Here is a 13,399-nt window from a genome sequence, read left to right on the forward strand (position 1 = left end):
AGTCACGGTTACGCACATAGTTAGCAATTTTATTAGCTTTTGTTTAAGTTATCTAATACCGGATGTTAACAAAATATTCCAAGTTGCCACATAACCGCGGGCACGGCTTTCCAAAAGATTAAACCCTGCAGGGGTGCTCCAACAAGTCCATCACAAACGTACACAGGCCGCAGAGTAATCCTCTATCACGGATCTCATGATCTCGTCAGATTCCTTAGAGGAAAACCTCAACTCTGGGGAGAACCAAAGCTTCACTGGGATTCCTATACGGAAGATATATCGCTAAGATAAGACAATACTAGCAGGACCTCCCGACGTGTCGACGACCCTGATAAGAGCCGCGTATCTCAGTCTCAGGACATGCCGGATGAGCTACGCGCACGATGTCCTGATACAAATCACTCAAGTTGCCCTGAGTTGGCCCCAACCAATGCCCAGTTTGGACCAACACTCATGAGGAGCACTGGCCCGGGTTGTTGATTAAGTTCCTCGGGGTAGCTATTCCCTATGCAGATTATTATTTAGTGATTAACAAATTAACACCAATGTTGGGTCCTGCCGGACAAGTCTTAACACTTCGCGATTTATCGAGGGGGTCCCCATAAGAACCCCGAACGTGTTAGGAGCGATCAGTATGGAATCAAACACCGGTAGCCGGTAACTATGGCGGCAATAACGGAACAAAGCACCCGGCAAAAGGCTAGGCCTTCCGTTACTTACCAAGTATATAGGTGCATTAATTAAATAACAAAATTTAAGACAATGATATCAAGCTCATGTTGTCACATGAGTCAAATCACGTGCATCTAGCAACGCTAACATTAGTAGCTGAGCAAAGCCTACTTAGCCATTCAAGTTTGCTAGGAAGGGATAAGTGTTTGGGTTCATGGCATTTCAAGAGGCAAATATTTCAGTGGTAGGCAGCGAGCATATGACAAAGGAAACGTAATCTAGCATAACAAGTCTAGAGATGGAATCAAGGTCATATCATCTTGCCTGTGAGATCCTCAGCTTGGAATGGTTCTTGATCGTCCTGCATGTACTCTCCTGACTCCACGTATTCGTTCTCCGACCCCGGTGCTACCCAACATAATAATAACATCCAATGAACAACAACACCTCAAGATGCAATAACCACATGATGCATGAGATGAATATGAGCATGCACCACTATTTCTATCACTAGCACAAGCTTAAGGAGTTAAAACAAGCTCCTGGACAGAACTTCATGCTAACCTATTTTTACATGCATGAGAATGACATAATCATATGCGTCTCGTGAAAACGATGCAAAACCATATAAAGAACATTACAATCGGAGCTACGGACCAACGGGAATCAACGAAATAAGAAATGAAGCCCTACGTAGCAAAATCATCACCACACACTCAAATGGCACAAATCTGGTATTCCCAGGTTTGCCAAGACATAAAAAAACCAACATGAATGGGGTGGAGCAAAGAAGAACACCACAACATCAACTAAGAACTCACAAACATCAAAATGTCAAAACTACACAATCTGCCATAAACTGCATCATAGCATTTTGTGAGCTACATGCAAAGCACCTACAGCTACCCAACTATGACAAATAATATATGTGGATGTAGCTAGCCAAGAATACTACAAGCACAAGCAAGAATCACACAAAAAGGAATTAAACACAGAAAGTTACAAGGTTGCAAACTTGCCCAAAAACATCAGTTTTCAGGGACTTTGTGAAAATTCCAGATTCGCACTTTCTGTCTTTGCTCTGAAGCATTTTGACAGCAGCCAAAACAATACCTACAGGACCCCAAATGACATGAAATTTTACAGGGAGCTAGAAAAACATATCAGCTCCAACTTTCTAGTTGAAAGCTAAGGCGAGATCACAATACATTGACCAGCACAACCTCATCAACAGGAGAAGAAAATATAAACAGATCCTCAGATTTTCACGATTTTCACTAATTTGGAATTTCAGCCACATGCCTACTTTGAGTGGGCATAACTTGCACATATGGAATCCTAATCATGAGATGAAACCAACAAGAGGTAGAGGGGGTCACCCTCTACTAGCACAACCAAGAAACAAACAGAAAGGCTCACCACAACTCATGGAACCAAGCTCCAAACTTAGAAGAAAATGAAAATATGTTAACTCCAGAAAATGTTCCAATGACAAAACTGAGTTCACCAATGTGTTCCTTGGGAGATTCTACCACAAAATCATATATAATGTGCATACACTTGTTTAGAGCAAGTGGCCACAAACTAGGAAGGAAAACTACATAGATTCCTACCAATTGAATAGTGCTACCTCACATGTGCAAAAACTCTAGAGCTACCTACACAAGCATGTGCACATGATCACCACATCATCTCTACAACAAGCACAACTAATAAAATAACTGCTATACTAACAAGAGAGTATGCACACCCTCACATATGGGCATGTGATGGTGCACACTCACACATGCACCACAAAGGAACACCCTTGGTGTCATGTCACCCACAAAGGCAACCCACATATGAATACACACAAGCATACATCACTAGTGCTACACACACAACCATGTGGCGAGGGGAAAACTACATAGATTCCTACCAATTGAATAGTGCTACCTCACATGTGCAAAAACTCTAGAGCTACCTACACAAGCATGTGCACATGATCACCACATCATCTCTACAACAAGCACAACTAATAAAATAACTGCTATACCAACAAGAGAGTATGCACACCCTCACATATGGGCATGTGATGGTGCACACTCACACATGCACCACAAAGGAACACCCTTGGTGTCATGTCACCCACAAAGGCAACCCACATATGAATACACACAAGCATACATCACTAGTGCTACACACACAACCATGTGGCGAGGGGGAAACCACCCACACACATACACAACTCCTCTACATCTATAAGATGCACTTCACAAGACAACTAGTGCATCCACATAACAACACACTATTCTTGCCAACCTGCAAGAGTAAAACTCCATACACTTGCTCTACTTATATGCATCTACACACACACACACAATGCTACACATGGATCCATAGCTATAAACACACAAAACCCCCATGCGGAAATTAGAGGAGGTTAAACACAACCTATTTGACAAAACAGCTACATAACTGCAATGAACAAGGCTGCAAGGTGGTGAAACAGCAAGGGAAAAGGATAACAGAAAACAAAGGGAAAAATAAAATAAAAGGGGAGGCGCTGGGGTCGAACCCCAGACCTGATGGATCTCCCCTGTGGTGAAAACCACCCTGCTAGCACCATGTACTCGACAGAAACAGAGATACCAGCGAGGAGACCTACTCTGCTGCGCAAGCCACCGTGTCGCATAAAACCAACAAAAAAGGGCGGGGGTGCTTATCCCTGGGATCGAACCCGCAACCTCCCGAGTGCACCCACTGCTGCACACCACTGCGCTACGTCCAAGAGCCTGACAGAGGACGTGTCTGAAACAAAGTGAACTAATGCGAGCACGCGGTGTTCTGCACAGCGCGTAGGTCGCGTCGACACGGAGGTCGCCGTAGCAGAACTGCTGCTGCTGCTGGCCACGATGGGAACCGATCTACGCTATACGCTATGCGCTGCAAGGAGCACCTCCTGCCTGAGCCACGGCACAACTATCAGGAGCAGCCAACTACCGCAACACAAGAACTGCATCCTATCCAGCTACTGCACCACGAACACCTCCCTGCTGCCGAACTACTGCAAACAGCGAAGCTCGACGAGCCCTACCACGCGGATCCGGGCGATCTAAGGAGGAAGAAGGAAGGGGGAACGTTCCTCACCTTGGGGAACGAAGGGGAGGACTGAACGGAGGAAGAGACGATGGAGAGGAGGCAGCCCGGCGACGAAGACGCACTCTGCTGCAGGTCGACGAGGAGGAAGAAGTTCACCGCGGCCGACGCGGTGGCAAGCTCTGGGCCGTCGAGGAGGGCGTTCCTTGGCCTCAGCGAGGTCGGGAATGGGACGCGGGGAGCAACCCCTCGCCCCTGGACATGGCGGCGGCGCCGGACGCCGACGGGAACGGAGGAAGACCCGGCGAGGCTTCCCTTCTCTCTCTGCTAGATGGATCTACAGAGAACTTACCAGGGAGAAGGAGGAGATGGAGGGAGATGGTGGCGGCGCAGAGAGGGAGGCGTGGAACCCTAGGGAAAGGGCACGGACGCCAAGGTTTTTATGGGGCCTCGACGGGACGACGTCGTCATGCCTCTCGACTTCTCTCTCTGTAGCTCCAACGGATAGCAGACAAGCAGGGCGTCAGCGTTAGAGAAAGGAGAAGGAGGTGGCGCGCTTGGGCTGCCGCGGGAAAGAGAAGGAGATGGGCCTCACCGATGGGAAAGGCCCATGCTGCGCCAGGAGGAGACAAAGAATTCCCTCGGGTTTTATTTATTTTTAACCAACACCAGGAAACAAAATAAGGCACAAGCTAGACTATAGATGCTAAAAATAAAACAAACACACCCCTGGTCATAAGGAATTATGACCTAATAGAATAAAATTAAAAAGGGATTTTTAGGAGCAAGTAAATATTTACAAAACAGAATATGTTGAGCTGTTTTGTGAATATTTGCACCATCACAACATAAATTCAAAACAGCAAAATCACATCTTAATTTCCACCACAAATTATGCTAAATCAAGGACATTTTAAAAACAAGGATGGGACAAGTGAATATAGGGCTTAAGATAAAAGAGAGGGGGGAGTTTTATAAACCCTAGAGCAAATCTCATGCTTCCTACTAACACATGCACACTCCACACAAGCTAACACATCACATCACATCACCACATCACACAAGGTCATAACTCACATCACCACATGAAAGCATATGACCACAATGCAACAACACAAGACACATGAGATGATATGATATGCATGCAAGCAAGGGAAGAAATAATGATGATCCAACACATGAAATCATAGAAACAATATGACACTCTCATATCCATGATAAGGTGAACCCACATGAGATAGGTTCCAAATAGGGAAGATTTTACACTTGGGGCACTACAACTTTCCCGCTTCATTACGCAAAACAACAACAGCTATCGGCCGGAGTAGTAGGTGCTGGCGTTGCCCAGATGCGATGCAGAGTTTGAATCCTGTCAACCGCTGTTTGTTACAACTTATGCGGGCCTGAAGGAAAAACAAAGAATGGAATAGTGTGTTGGGCTGAACCGCTGAACTTATGTTGATGTCACAACTTAGAAGTGTTGGTGATTGTAAGTCGAGAGGGAAAAACAAACATGGGAACAGTGTGTTGGGTTGAACCAGTGGCGAATATTAAACAAAATGAAGGAGGGGCTTAATATTAACTATGTGAAGAAAAATGCATCAATTTTTAGTTTTTTAGTTTAAGTAATATTATTTTTATGATGAATAGTACTGTTTTTTTTAATTTCTGGAGGGTGGCTCAAGCCTGTTGAAGCACCCCCTTAGATTCGCCGCTGCGCTGGTGATTGTAAGTCGAGAATTTTTAGTTTTTTAGTTTAAGTAATATTATTTTTTATGATGAATAGTACTATTTTTTTCATTTTCTGGAGGGGGGCTCAAGCCTGTTGAAGCACCCCCTTAGATTTGTCGCTGGGCTGGTGATTGTAAGTCGAGAGGGATCCGTCACAATAATACTGCCAATGAACTTATTGAGGTCAAAGGCGGAGAATGTCATGAAAGCCGAGAATGAAGGACTACTAAAGGTGATTGTAGCCTACACCGTTGAAGAACTTGCTTGGAATTTCGAGATTTGTAGTAATGGTATGTGAATGGGGGCGACATCACTCGTGAAGTTCAAGGTCCTATCTTTCAGGGTGAAAATCCAAGATCTGACCTTAATTGGTCAAGATTTACGATTGGGCGACGACGGTGCCAGTGCACTATTTTCTTTTTGGAGGTGTCGTTTTTGGAGTACTTGAACGTCAAAAGTTGTCTTGGGGGTGGTCGTGTTGTTGCTGCAAGTACTGAATCTAATGTTAACTATGTGAAGAAAAATGCACCAACTCTTAGTTTTTGGTTAAAATAATAATATTTTTTATGATGAATAGTACTAAATTTTGTTTTTCAATTTTTAGAGGGGGGCTCAAGCCTGTTGAAGCACCCCCTTAGATTCGCCACTGGGCTGGTGATTGTAAGTTGAGAGGGATCCGTCACAATAATACTGCCAATGAACTTATTGATCCGTCACAAAATGAAGGAGGGGCTTAATGTTAACTATGAGAAGAAAAATGCACCAACTCTTAGTTTTTAGTTTAAATAATATTATTTTTTATGATGAATAGTACTAATTTTTTTTTTCCATTTTTAGAGGGAGGCTCAAGCCTGTTGAAGCACCCCCCTTAGATTCGCCACAGGGCTGGTGATTGTAAGTCGAGAGGGATCCGTCACAATAATACTGCTAATGAACTTATTGAAGTCAAAGGTGAAGAATGTCATGAAAGCAGAGAATGAAGGACTACTAAAGGTGATTGTAGCCTACACCGTTAAAGAACTTGCTTGGGATTTCGGGATTTGTAGTAATGGTATGTGAATGGGGGCGACATCACTCGTGAAGTTCAAGGTCCTATCTTTCAAGGTGAAAATCCAAGATCTGGCCTTAATTGGCCAAGATTTACGATTGGGCGACGACGGTGCCAGTGCACTATTTTCTTCTTGAAGGTGTCGTTTTTGGAGTACTTGAACGTCAGATGTTGTCTTGGGGTGGTCGTGTTGTTGCTGCAAGTACTAAATCTAATGTTAACTATGTGATGAAAAATGCACCAACTCTTAGTTTTTGGTTTAAATAATAATATTTTTTATGATGAATAGTATTAAATTTTGTTTTTCAATTTTTAGAGGGGGGCTCAAGCCTGTTGAAGCACCCCCTTAGATTCGTCACTGGGCTGGTGATTGTAAGTTGAGAGGGATCCGTCACAATAATACTGCCAATGAACTTATTGAAGTCAAAGGCGGAGAATGTCATGAAAGCCGAGAATGAAGGACTACTAGAGGTGATTGTAGCCTACGCCGTTGAGGAACTTGCTTGGAATTTCGGGATTTGTAGCAATGATATGTGAATGGGGACGACATCACTCATGAAGTTCAGGGTCCTACCTTTGAGGGTGAAAATCCAAGATCTGGCCTTAATTGGCCAAGATTTACGATTGGGCGACAACGGTGTCAGTGCACTATTTTCTTCTTGAAGGTGTTGTTTTTGGAGTACTTGAACGTCAGGTGTTGTCTTGGAGGTGGTTGTGCTGTTGCTGCAAGTACTGAATCTTTGTAGCGGGACTTATCTTTTTTTAGCTTCGTCTTTGTTTTTTTACTGTGTGCATCCGTCACGCCATTAGGGCATTGCGTTGTTGCAGAGATTGGGTGTAATTGACAACTTCACGATATTAATATATACTCTTTATAGAAAAAACTTTGCATGATCATGATCGCGACCTCCGAACGTCTCGAGTAAGCAGCGAGCTCAATTCCATGGCGAGAGCATCTCCTAAGATCGGAAGGAATAATAGGCGCGAGCCGGCCGGCCATGTAAGCGCGGGGGTGCGCGTTTGCTCGGCACCCCCGCGTTACGGCCGGGAAAAGGATCGCGGACACAAACGGCGATCGGCGATCGATGACTATTTTCTGTTTGTCTCTTGGCGTCCAAGAAAGAAACGAGCTTGGTTTGGTTTGACTTGGATTCTTTGAACCCCGCCGCTGTTTTGCGCGCGCCGAGCCGCCCACGTTATTATTGACCCACTTGAGACCTCCGAGCTAAGACGTCTTCGCGCTGTCGCCCGAAACCACTCGCCAGTAAGTATTTCCCTTTTGACTTCTGTCGCGGCAGCACATAGTTTTCCCCTTGAATCCTAACCAACCATCCGCCACCTCCATGCCTGTTCAGTGCTCTGTATGTATATATGTTAGTTGTTAGATCATCGATGAGCTAAGCGGACCAACACAACATGGCCACGCCGTCCGTTTCTGGCTGATCAGGAGCTCCAAAGGTCGAGCAAGTCGTCCTATATAAGCGCCTCCGATCCAGTTTGGGATCAAATCACGACCAACACGTACGTACCTGATCTTGACTGGCCAAACCATTCAGTGCTCGTGCCCACTTACGCAGAACCAAATTAAGCGGGAAGGAAGCCATGTCTGCCGCGGAGGGGGCCGTCGTCTTCAGCGAGGAGAAGGAGGCGCTGGTGCTCAAGTCATGGGCCATCATGAAGAAGGATTCCGCCAACCTTGGGCTCCGCTTCTTCCTCAAGTACGTACCCTGCCATTTCTTATTCTATGTGGAAGCAGCGCAATGAAGCCCCCGATGCATCTCCTTGACATGCATGCTGCTGCGTGCGTGCCTCCAGGATCTTCGAGATCGCGCCGTCGGCGAGGCAGATGTTCCCGTTCCTGCGCGACTCCGACGTGCCGCTGGAGACCAACCCCAAGCTCAAGACCCACGCCGTGTCCGTCTTCGTCATGGTAATACACCATGCATCTCCCAACGATCTGCTGCTATGCATTACATATATATGCTTCCATGGCTTATCAATGTGTATGGTGTTGCGATGAATGGTGCAGACCTGCGAGGCGGCTGCGCAGTTGCGGAAAGCCGGCAAGATCACCGTCAGGGAGACCACCCTGAAGAGGCTGGGCGGCACGCACTTGAAATACGGCGTGGCAGATGGCCACTTCGAGGTATGCCCACTTGCCCATTAGCCTTGTGAATTGTACTAGCATGGGGTGCGTGTTTGATTTTGCATTGCATTCAAAGTTGTCCCCTCACACGCTGTTGCTTCTTCTTCTTCGTCTTGTCACAGGTGACGCGGTTCGCTCTGCTCGAGACGATCAAGGAGGCGCTTCCGGCTGACATGTGGGGGCCCGAGATGAGGAACGCGTGGGGCGAGGCATACGATCAACTGGTCGCGGCCATCAAGCAAGAGATGAAGCCAGCTGAGTAGCTCCACCGCACTCATATACCACGCCATTTTCGCCGATTGTCCGTTCAACCTTCCTTGCTTCACCAATTCACTCATTTCACCGTTGTGTTTGTATTGTGTGTTTATGTGCACTAAAGTCTATTGTAACACTCAATAAAAGTACAAATTATGCACGATATTCACCCCGCTCTACTTTACAGTTTTTTTTTTCTGTTAGAGGAACTCTGATTTAGAGGTTATGCCTCGTACTAGTACATTGCAATACGCTTAGAAAAGATGCTTAAATAAATAAATCAATGTTTTTTAGGCACGCGTGCTTATATGTATCGAGTAAACGTTTAGCCTGTATAAATGAACACCCGTGCTTCAGAAAAACGGGTTTATTTTTTAAGCCATTCTCCCTAGACACCTAGCATTTTACAAAGCCTTATTCTAACTCAACACTTCAAAATTTAGGAATGGAGCCCCCTTCCACGGCCCATCAACTAGAACCGGCTGGGCAATACAGCCCACGGCAATGAACAGTAAATTCAAAACATAAACAGTAAAATAATTTTAAAAGCTGACTATTACTTTTGCATCCAAGATGCTCTAGTGCACTAGGTACGTACATAATTTTCATGATGAATGGACATTTGAGGAGCTATCATATTTTGGCCCTCAACGGTGTGTGCCTTTTCGAAGTTTCTTACAAACCTGATTTTTATGGGAACTGCTTGAATGTCTTCTCACGACCAAATTTCACACGCAACTAATGCACTAGAGCATCTACGATGCCAATGTTTTTTTTAAATCCGCTATATTTTCAAATTTATTGTTCATGGGTGGAAGATGAATCCGAACTCCAAAATGCTAGACTCCTCTAATGGCTCGTAAAAATATCCAGTTGTGACACATGTGAACTGGACGAAAAAGAAAATGCAAACAGCGATGCAAATGTGTTCTGCGACTTGATGGTGTCCCGGCTAAAGGGCCTCTCAAGTTTCACCACGCCGACTGGCGACCCGGTGGATTGGGCTGAGGACACCTTGTAGGTTCCGTCATGAGCCATTTTGGACAACCCATTACATATACAAGAATTTTTTTTGAAAGACTTGACGTACAAGACAAGAAGCTGGATTTATAGAAGAGTTGGCATACACGGGAACACTGCTCGTTCCCATGCATCCTCATCTGGAGCAATGCAATCGTTCACTCTCATATACCCTTCCAAGTGAACGATCTTTGTGTGTGACATGACAACCCCTATATGTAGCACGATAATTACTGAAAGCATGTAGGGCAAGTACTTTGTGTATCATGAAAACTCCGTGTGTTGCTCTGAACATGTGGGCCACTTCCCTTTTTTTCATAGTTTGGTGATTCTCTATGTTGCAGCATTGCAAACCACTCGAACGGATGTCAATTCCCTCTGTTATAGCATGATTTTTTTTCTGAAATGCATGCCAATTTTCTCTGTTGTAGGATGACAATTATTTCCTTTTAGCATGACAAATCTCTTTGTTATAGCACAATAAATCTCTTCGCTATAGCATGGCAATTCCTGAACATTCTCTTGCAATGTTTTTTCAGCAAAAGCTCTCTCATAACACTGTTTGCTTGAATGAACCTCCCTGGGAGAATGTTCATCCGTGCAAGGGTCCTCCTGTAGATAACATCAACACCTTATTCGAGTCTTAATTTTAACCGGTACCCCATTGTGTCGTAGTTTCAACCCGAAACAAATCCTCCGTAGATGTATTTTGGTTTGCCTATGATCCTCAAGCAACTGAAAAAAATGTGCCTCGGTCTTTCTTTAAGAAATGACTTAGGACCGACTTTAAATTAATAAAGCCACGAGGCAACCAAGTATTACAAACGAAAAAGTATCAAACACCCAACGAAAACACACAGAGTTTTAAACACAGCCACAACCAGCAACATGGCGCACATGCTAGGTCAACAAACTGCAAAAGGAAGCACCAGGCACCATGAAGACCATCAAGTAATGCGTCGAGGCTCGATCATCACCCATAATAGAAGTCGCGGAAGCATGAACACGAGAGATCAGGAGCTCCATGGCTGCCCTATCGCCTTCTGTATTCATAGATTTCCGTTGTTGCAAAAGGATCGAAAGCTTGAAAACACAGTCAACGACTTTGCTAGGGAACACATGTTCAATACTAAACTTATTTTTTGTTGTCCAAAGGGTCCAGTACATCGCACGAAAACCAAACCAGAACAACCTACTACCTTGCCCATAGAGGGAGGAAACAAGCGGTTTCAGCTCCGAGAAATTAGCGGGGGCCCATGAAACACCCAACCAGTCCCTAAGGCAGCTCCAAAACAATTGAGCCAGGGGGCAGCGAAACAGGATATGGCAGGAGTCCTCAAGGTGGCCATAGAGGGCGCAAAACTTAGATCCATGTCCTTGCCTCTTCTTAATTTGGTCCGCCGCCGACATGCGGCTGTTGGAAATATGCCCTAGAGGCAATAATAATTAGTTATTATTATATTTCTTTGTTCATGGTAATCGTTTATTATCAATGCTATAATTGTATTGATTGGAAACACAATACTTGTGTGGATACATAGACAAAACACTGTCCCTAGTAAGCCTCTAGTTGACTACCTCGTTGATCAAAGATGGTCAAGGTTTCCTGGCCATAGGCAAGTGTTGTTACTTGATAACGGGATCACATCATTAGGAGAATCATGTGATGGACTAGACCCAAACTAATAGACGTAGCATGTTGATCGTGTCATTTTGTTGCTACTATTTTCTGCGTGTCAAGTATTGTTCCTATGACCATGAGATCATATAACTCACTGACACCGGAGGAATACTTTGTGTGTATCAAACGTCGCAACGTAACTGGGTGGCTATAAAGATGCTCTACAGGTATCTCCGAAGGTGTTCGTTGAGTTAGTATGGATCGAGACTGGGATTTGTCACTCCGTGTGACGGAGAGGTATCTCGGGACCCACTCGGTAATACAACATCACACACAAGCCTTGCAAGCAATGTGACTTAGTGTAAGTTGCGGGATCTTGTATTACGGAACGAGTAAAGAGACTTGCCGGTAAATGAGATTGAAATAGGTATGCGGATACTGACGATCGAATCTCGGGCAAGTAACATACCGAAGGACAAAGGGAATGACATATGGGATTATATGAATCCTTGGCACTGAGGTTCAAACGATAAGATCTTCGTAGAATATGTAGGATCCTATATGGGCATCCAGGTCCCGCTATTGGATATTGACCGAGGAGTCTCTTGGGTCATGTCTACATAGTTCTCGAACCCGCAGGGTCTGCACACTTAAGGTTCGACGTTGTTTTGTGCGTATTTGAGTTATATGGTTGGTTACCGAATGTTGTTCGGAGTCCCGTATGAGATCACGGACGTCACGAGGGTTTCCGGAATGGTCCGGAAACAAAGATTAATATATAGGATGACCTCATTTGATTACCTGAAGGTTTTGGGAGTTACCGGGAATGACGAATGGGTTCCGGATGTTCACCGGGGGGGGGGGGGCAACCCACCCCGGGGAAGCCCATAGGCCTTGGGGGTGGCTCACCAGCCCTTAGTGGGCTGGTGGGACAGCCCAAGAAGGCCCTATGCGCCATAGGAAGAAAAATCAAAGAGAAAAAAAAGAAGAGGTGGGAAAAGGGGGAAGGACTCCTCCTTCCAAACCTAGTTGGACTCGGTTTGGAAGGGGAGGGTTGCCCCCCTTAGCTCGGCCGAACTCCTTTGGGGTCCTTGGACCCCAAGGCAAGGCCCCCCTCTTCCCCCTATATATACGGAGGTTTTAGGGCTGATTTGACACAACTTTGCCACGGCAGCCGGACCACATATCTCCACGGTTTTACCTCTAGATCGCGTTTCTGCGGAGCTCGGGCGGAGCCCTGCTGAGACAAGGTCATCACCAACCTCCGGAGCGCCATCACGCTGCCGGAGAACTCTTCTACCTCTCCGTCTCTCTTGCTGGATCAATAAGGCCGAGATTATCGTCGAGCTGTACGTGTGCTGAACGCGGAGGTGCCGTCTGTTCGGCACTAGATCGTGGGACTGATCGCGGGACAGTTCGCGGGGCGGATCGAGGGACGTGAGGACGTTCCACTACATCAACCGCGTTCACTAACGCTTCTGCTATGCGATCTACAAGGGTATGTATATCGGAAATCCCCTCTCGTAGATGGACATCACCATGATAGGTCTTCGTGCGCGTAGGAAAATTTTTGTTTCCCATGCGACGTTTCCCAAAAGTGGCATCATGAGCTAGGTTCATGCGTAGATGTCTTCTCGAGTAGAACACAAAAGTTTTTGTGGGCGGTGATGTGCGTTTTGCTGCCCTCCTTAGTCTTTTCTTGATTCCGCGGTATTGTTGGATTGAAGCGGCTTGGACCGACATTACTCGTACGCTTACGAGAGACTGGTTTCATCGCTACGAGTAACCCCGTTGCTCAAAGATGACTAGCAAGTGTCAGTTTCTCCAA

General features: G+C 45.6%; 1 protein-coding gene across 1 annotated transcript; it reads left to right on the forward strand.

Moving 5' to 3' along the window:
• Positions 1–7,928: 7,928 nt before the first annotated feature.
• Positions 7,929–9,099, forward strand: LOC123446762 (non-symbiotic hemoglobin). Its single transcript, XM_045123306.1, has 4 exons — positions 7,929–8,247; positions 8,345–8,459; positions 8,559–8,675; positions 8,798–9,099. Exons 1-4 carry the CDS (start codon positions 8,132–8,134, stop codon positions 8,936–8,938), a joined length of 489 nt encoding a protein of 162 aa, XP_044979241.1. The 5' UTR covers positions 7,929–8,131; the 3' UTR covers positions 8,939–9,099.
• Positions 9,100–13,399: the final 4,300 nt, after the last annotated feature.

This window comes from Hordeum vulgare, chromosome 4H, assembly GCF_904849725.1.
Source record: "Hordeum vulgare subsp. vulgare chromosome 4H, MorexV3_pseudomolecules_assembly, whole genome shotgun sequence".
Classification (NCBI taxonomy): Eukaryota; Viridiplantae; Streptophyta; class Magnoliopsida; order Poales; family Poaceae; genus Hordeum; species Hordeum vulgare.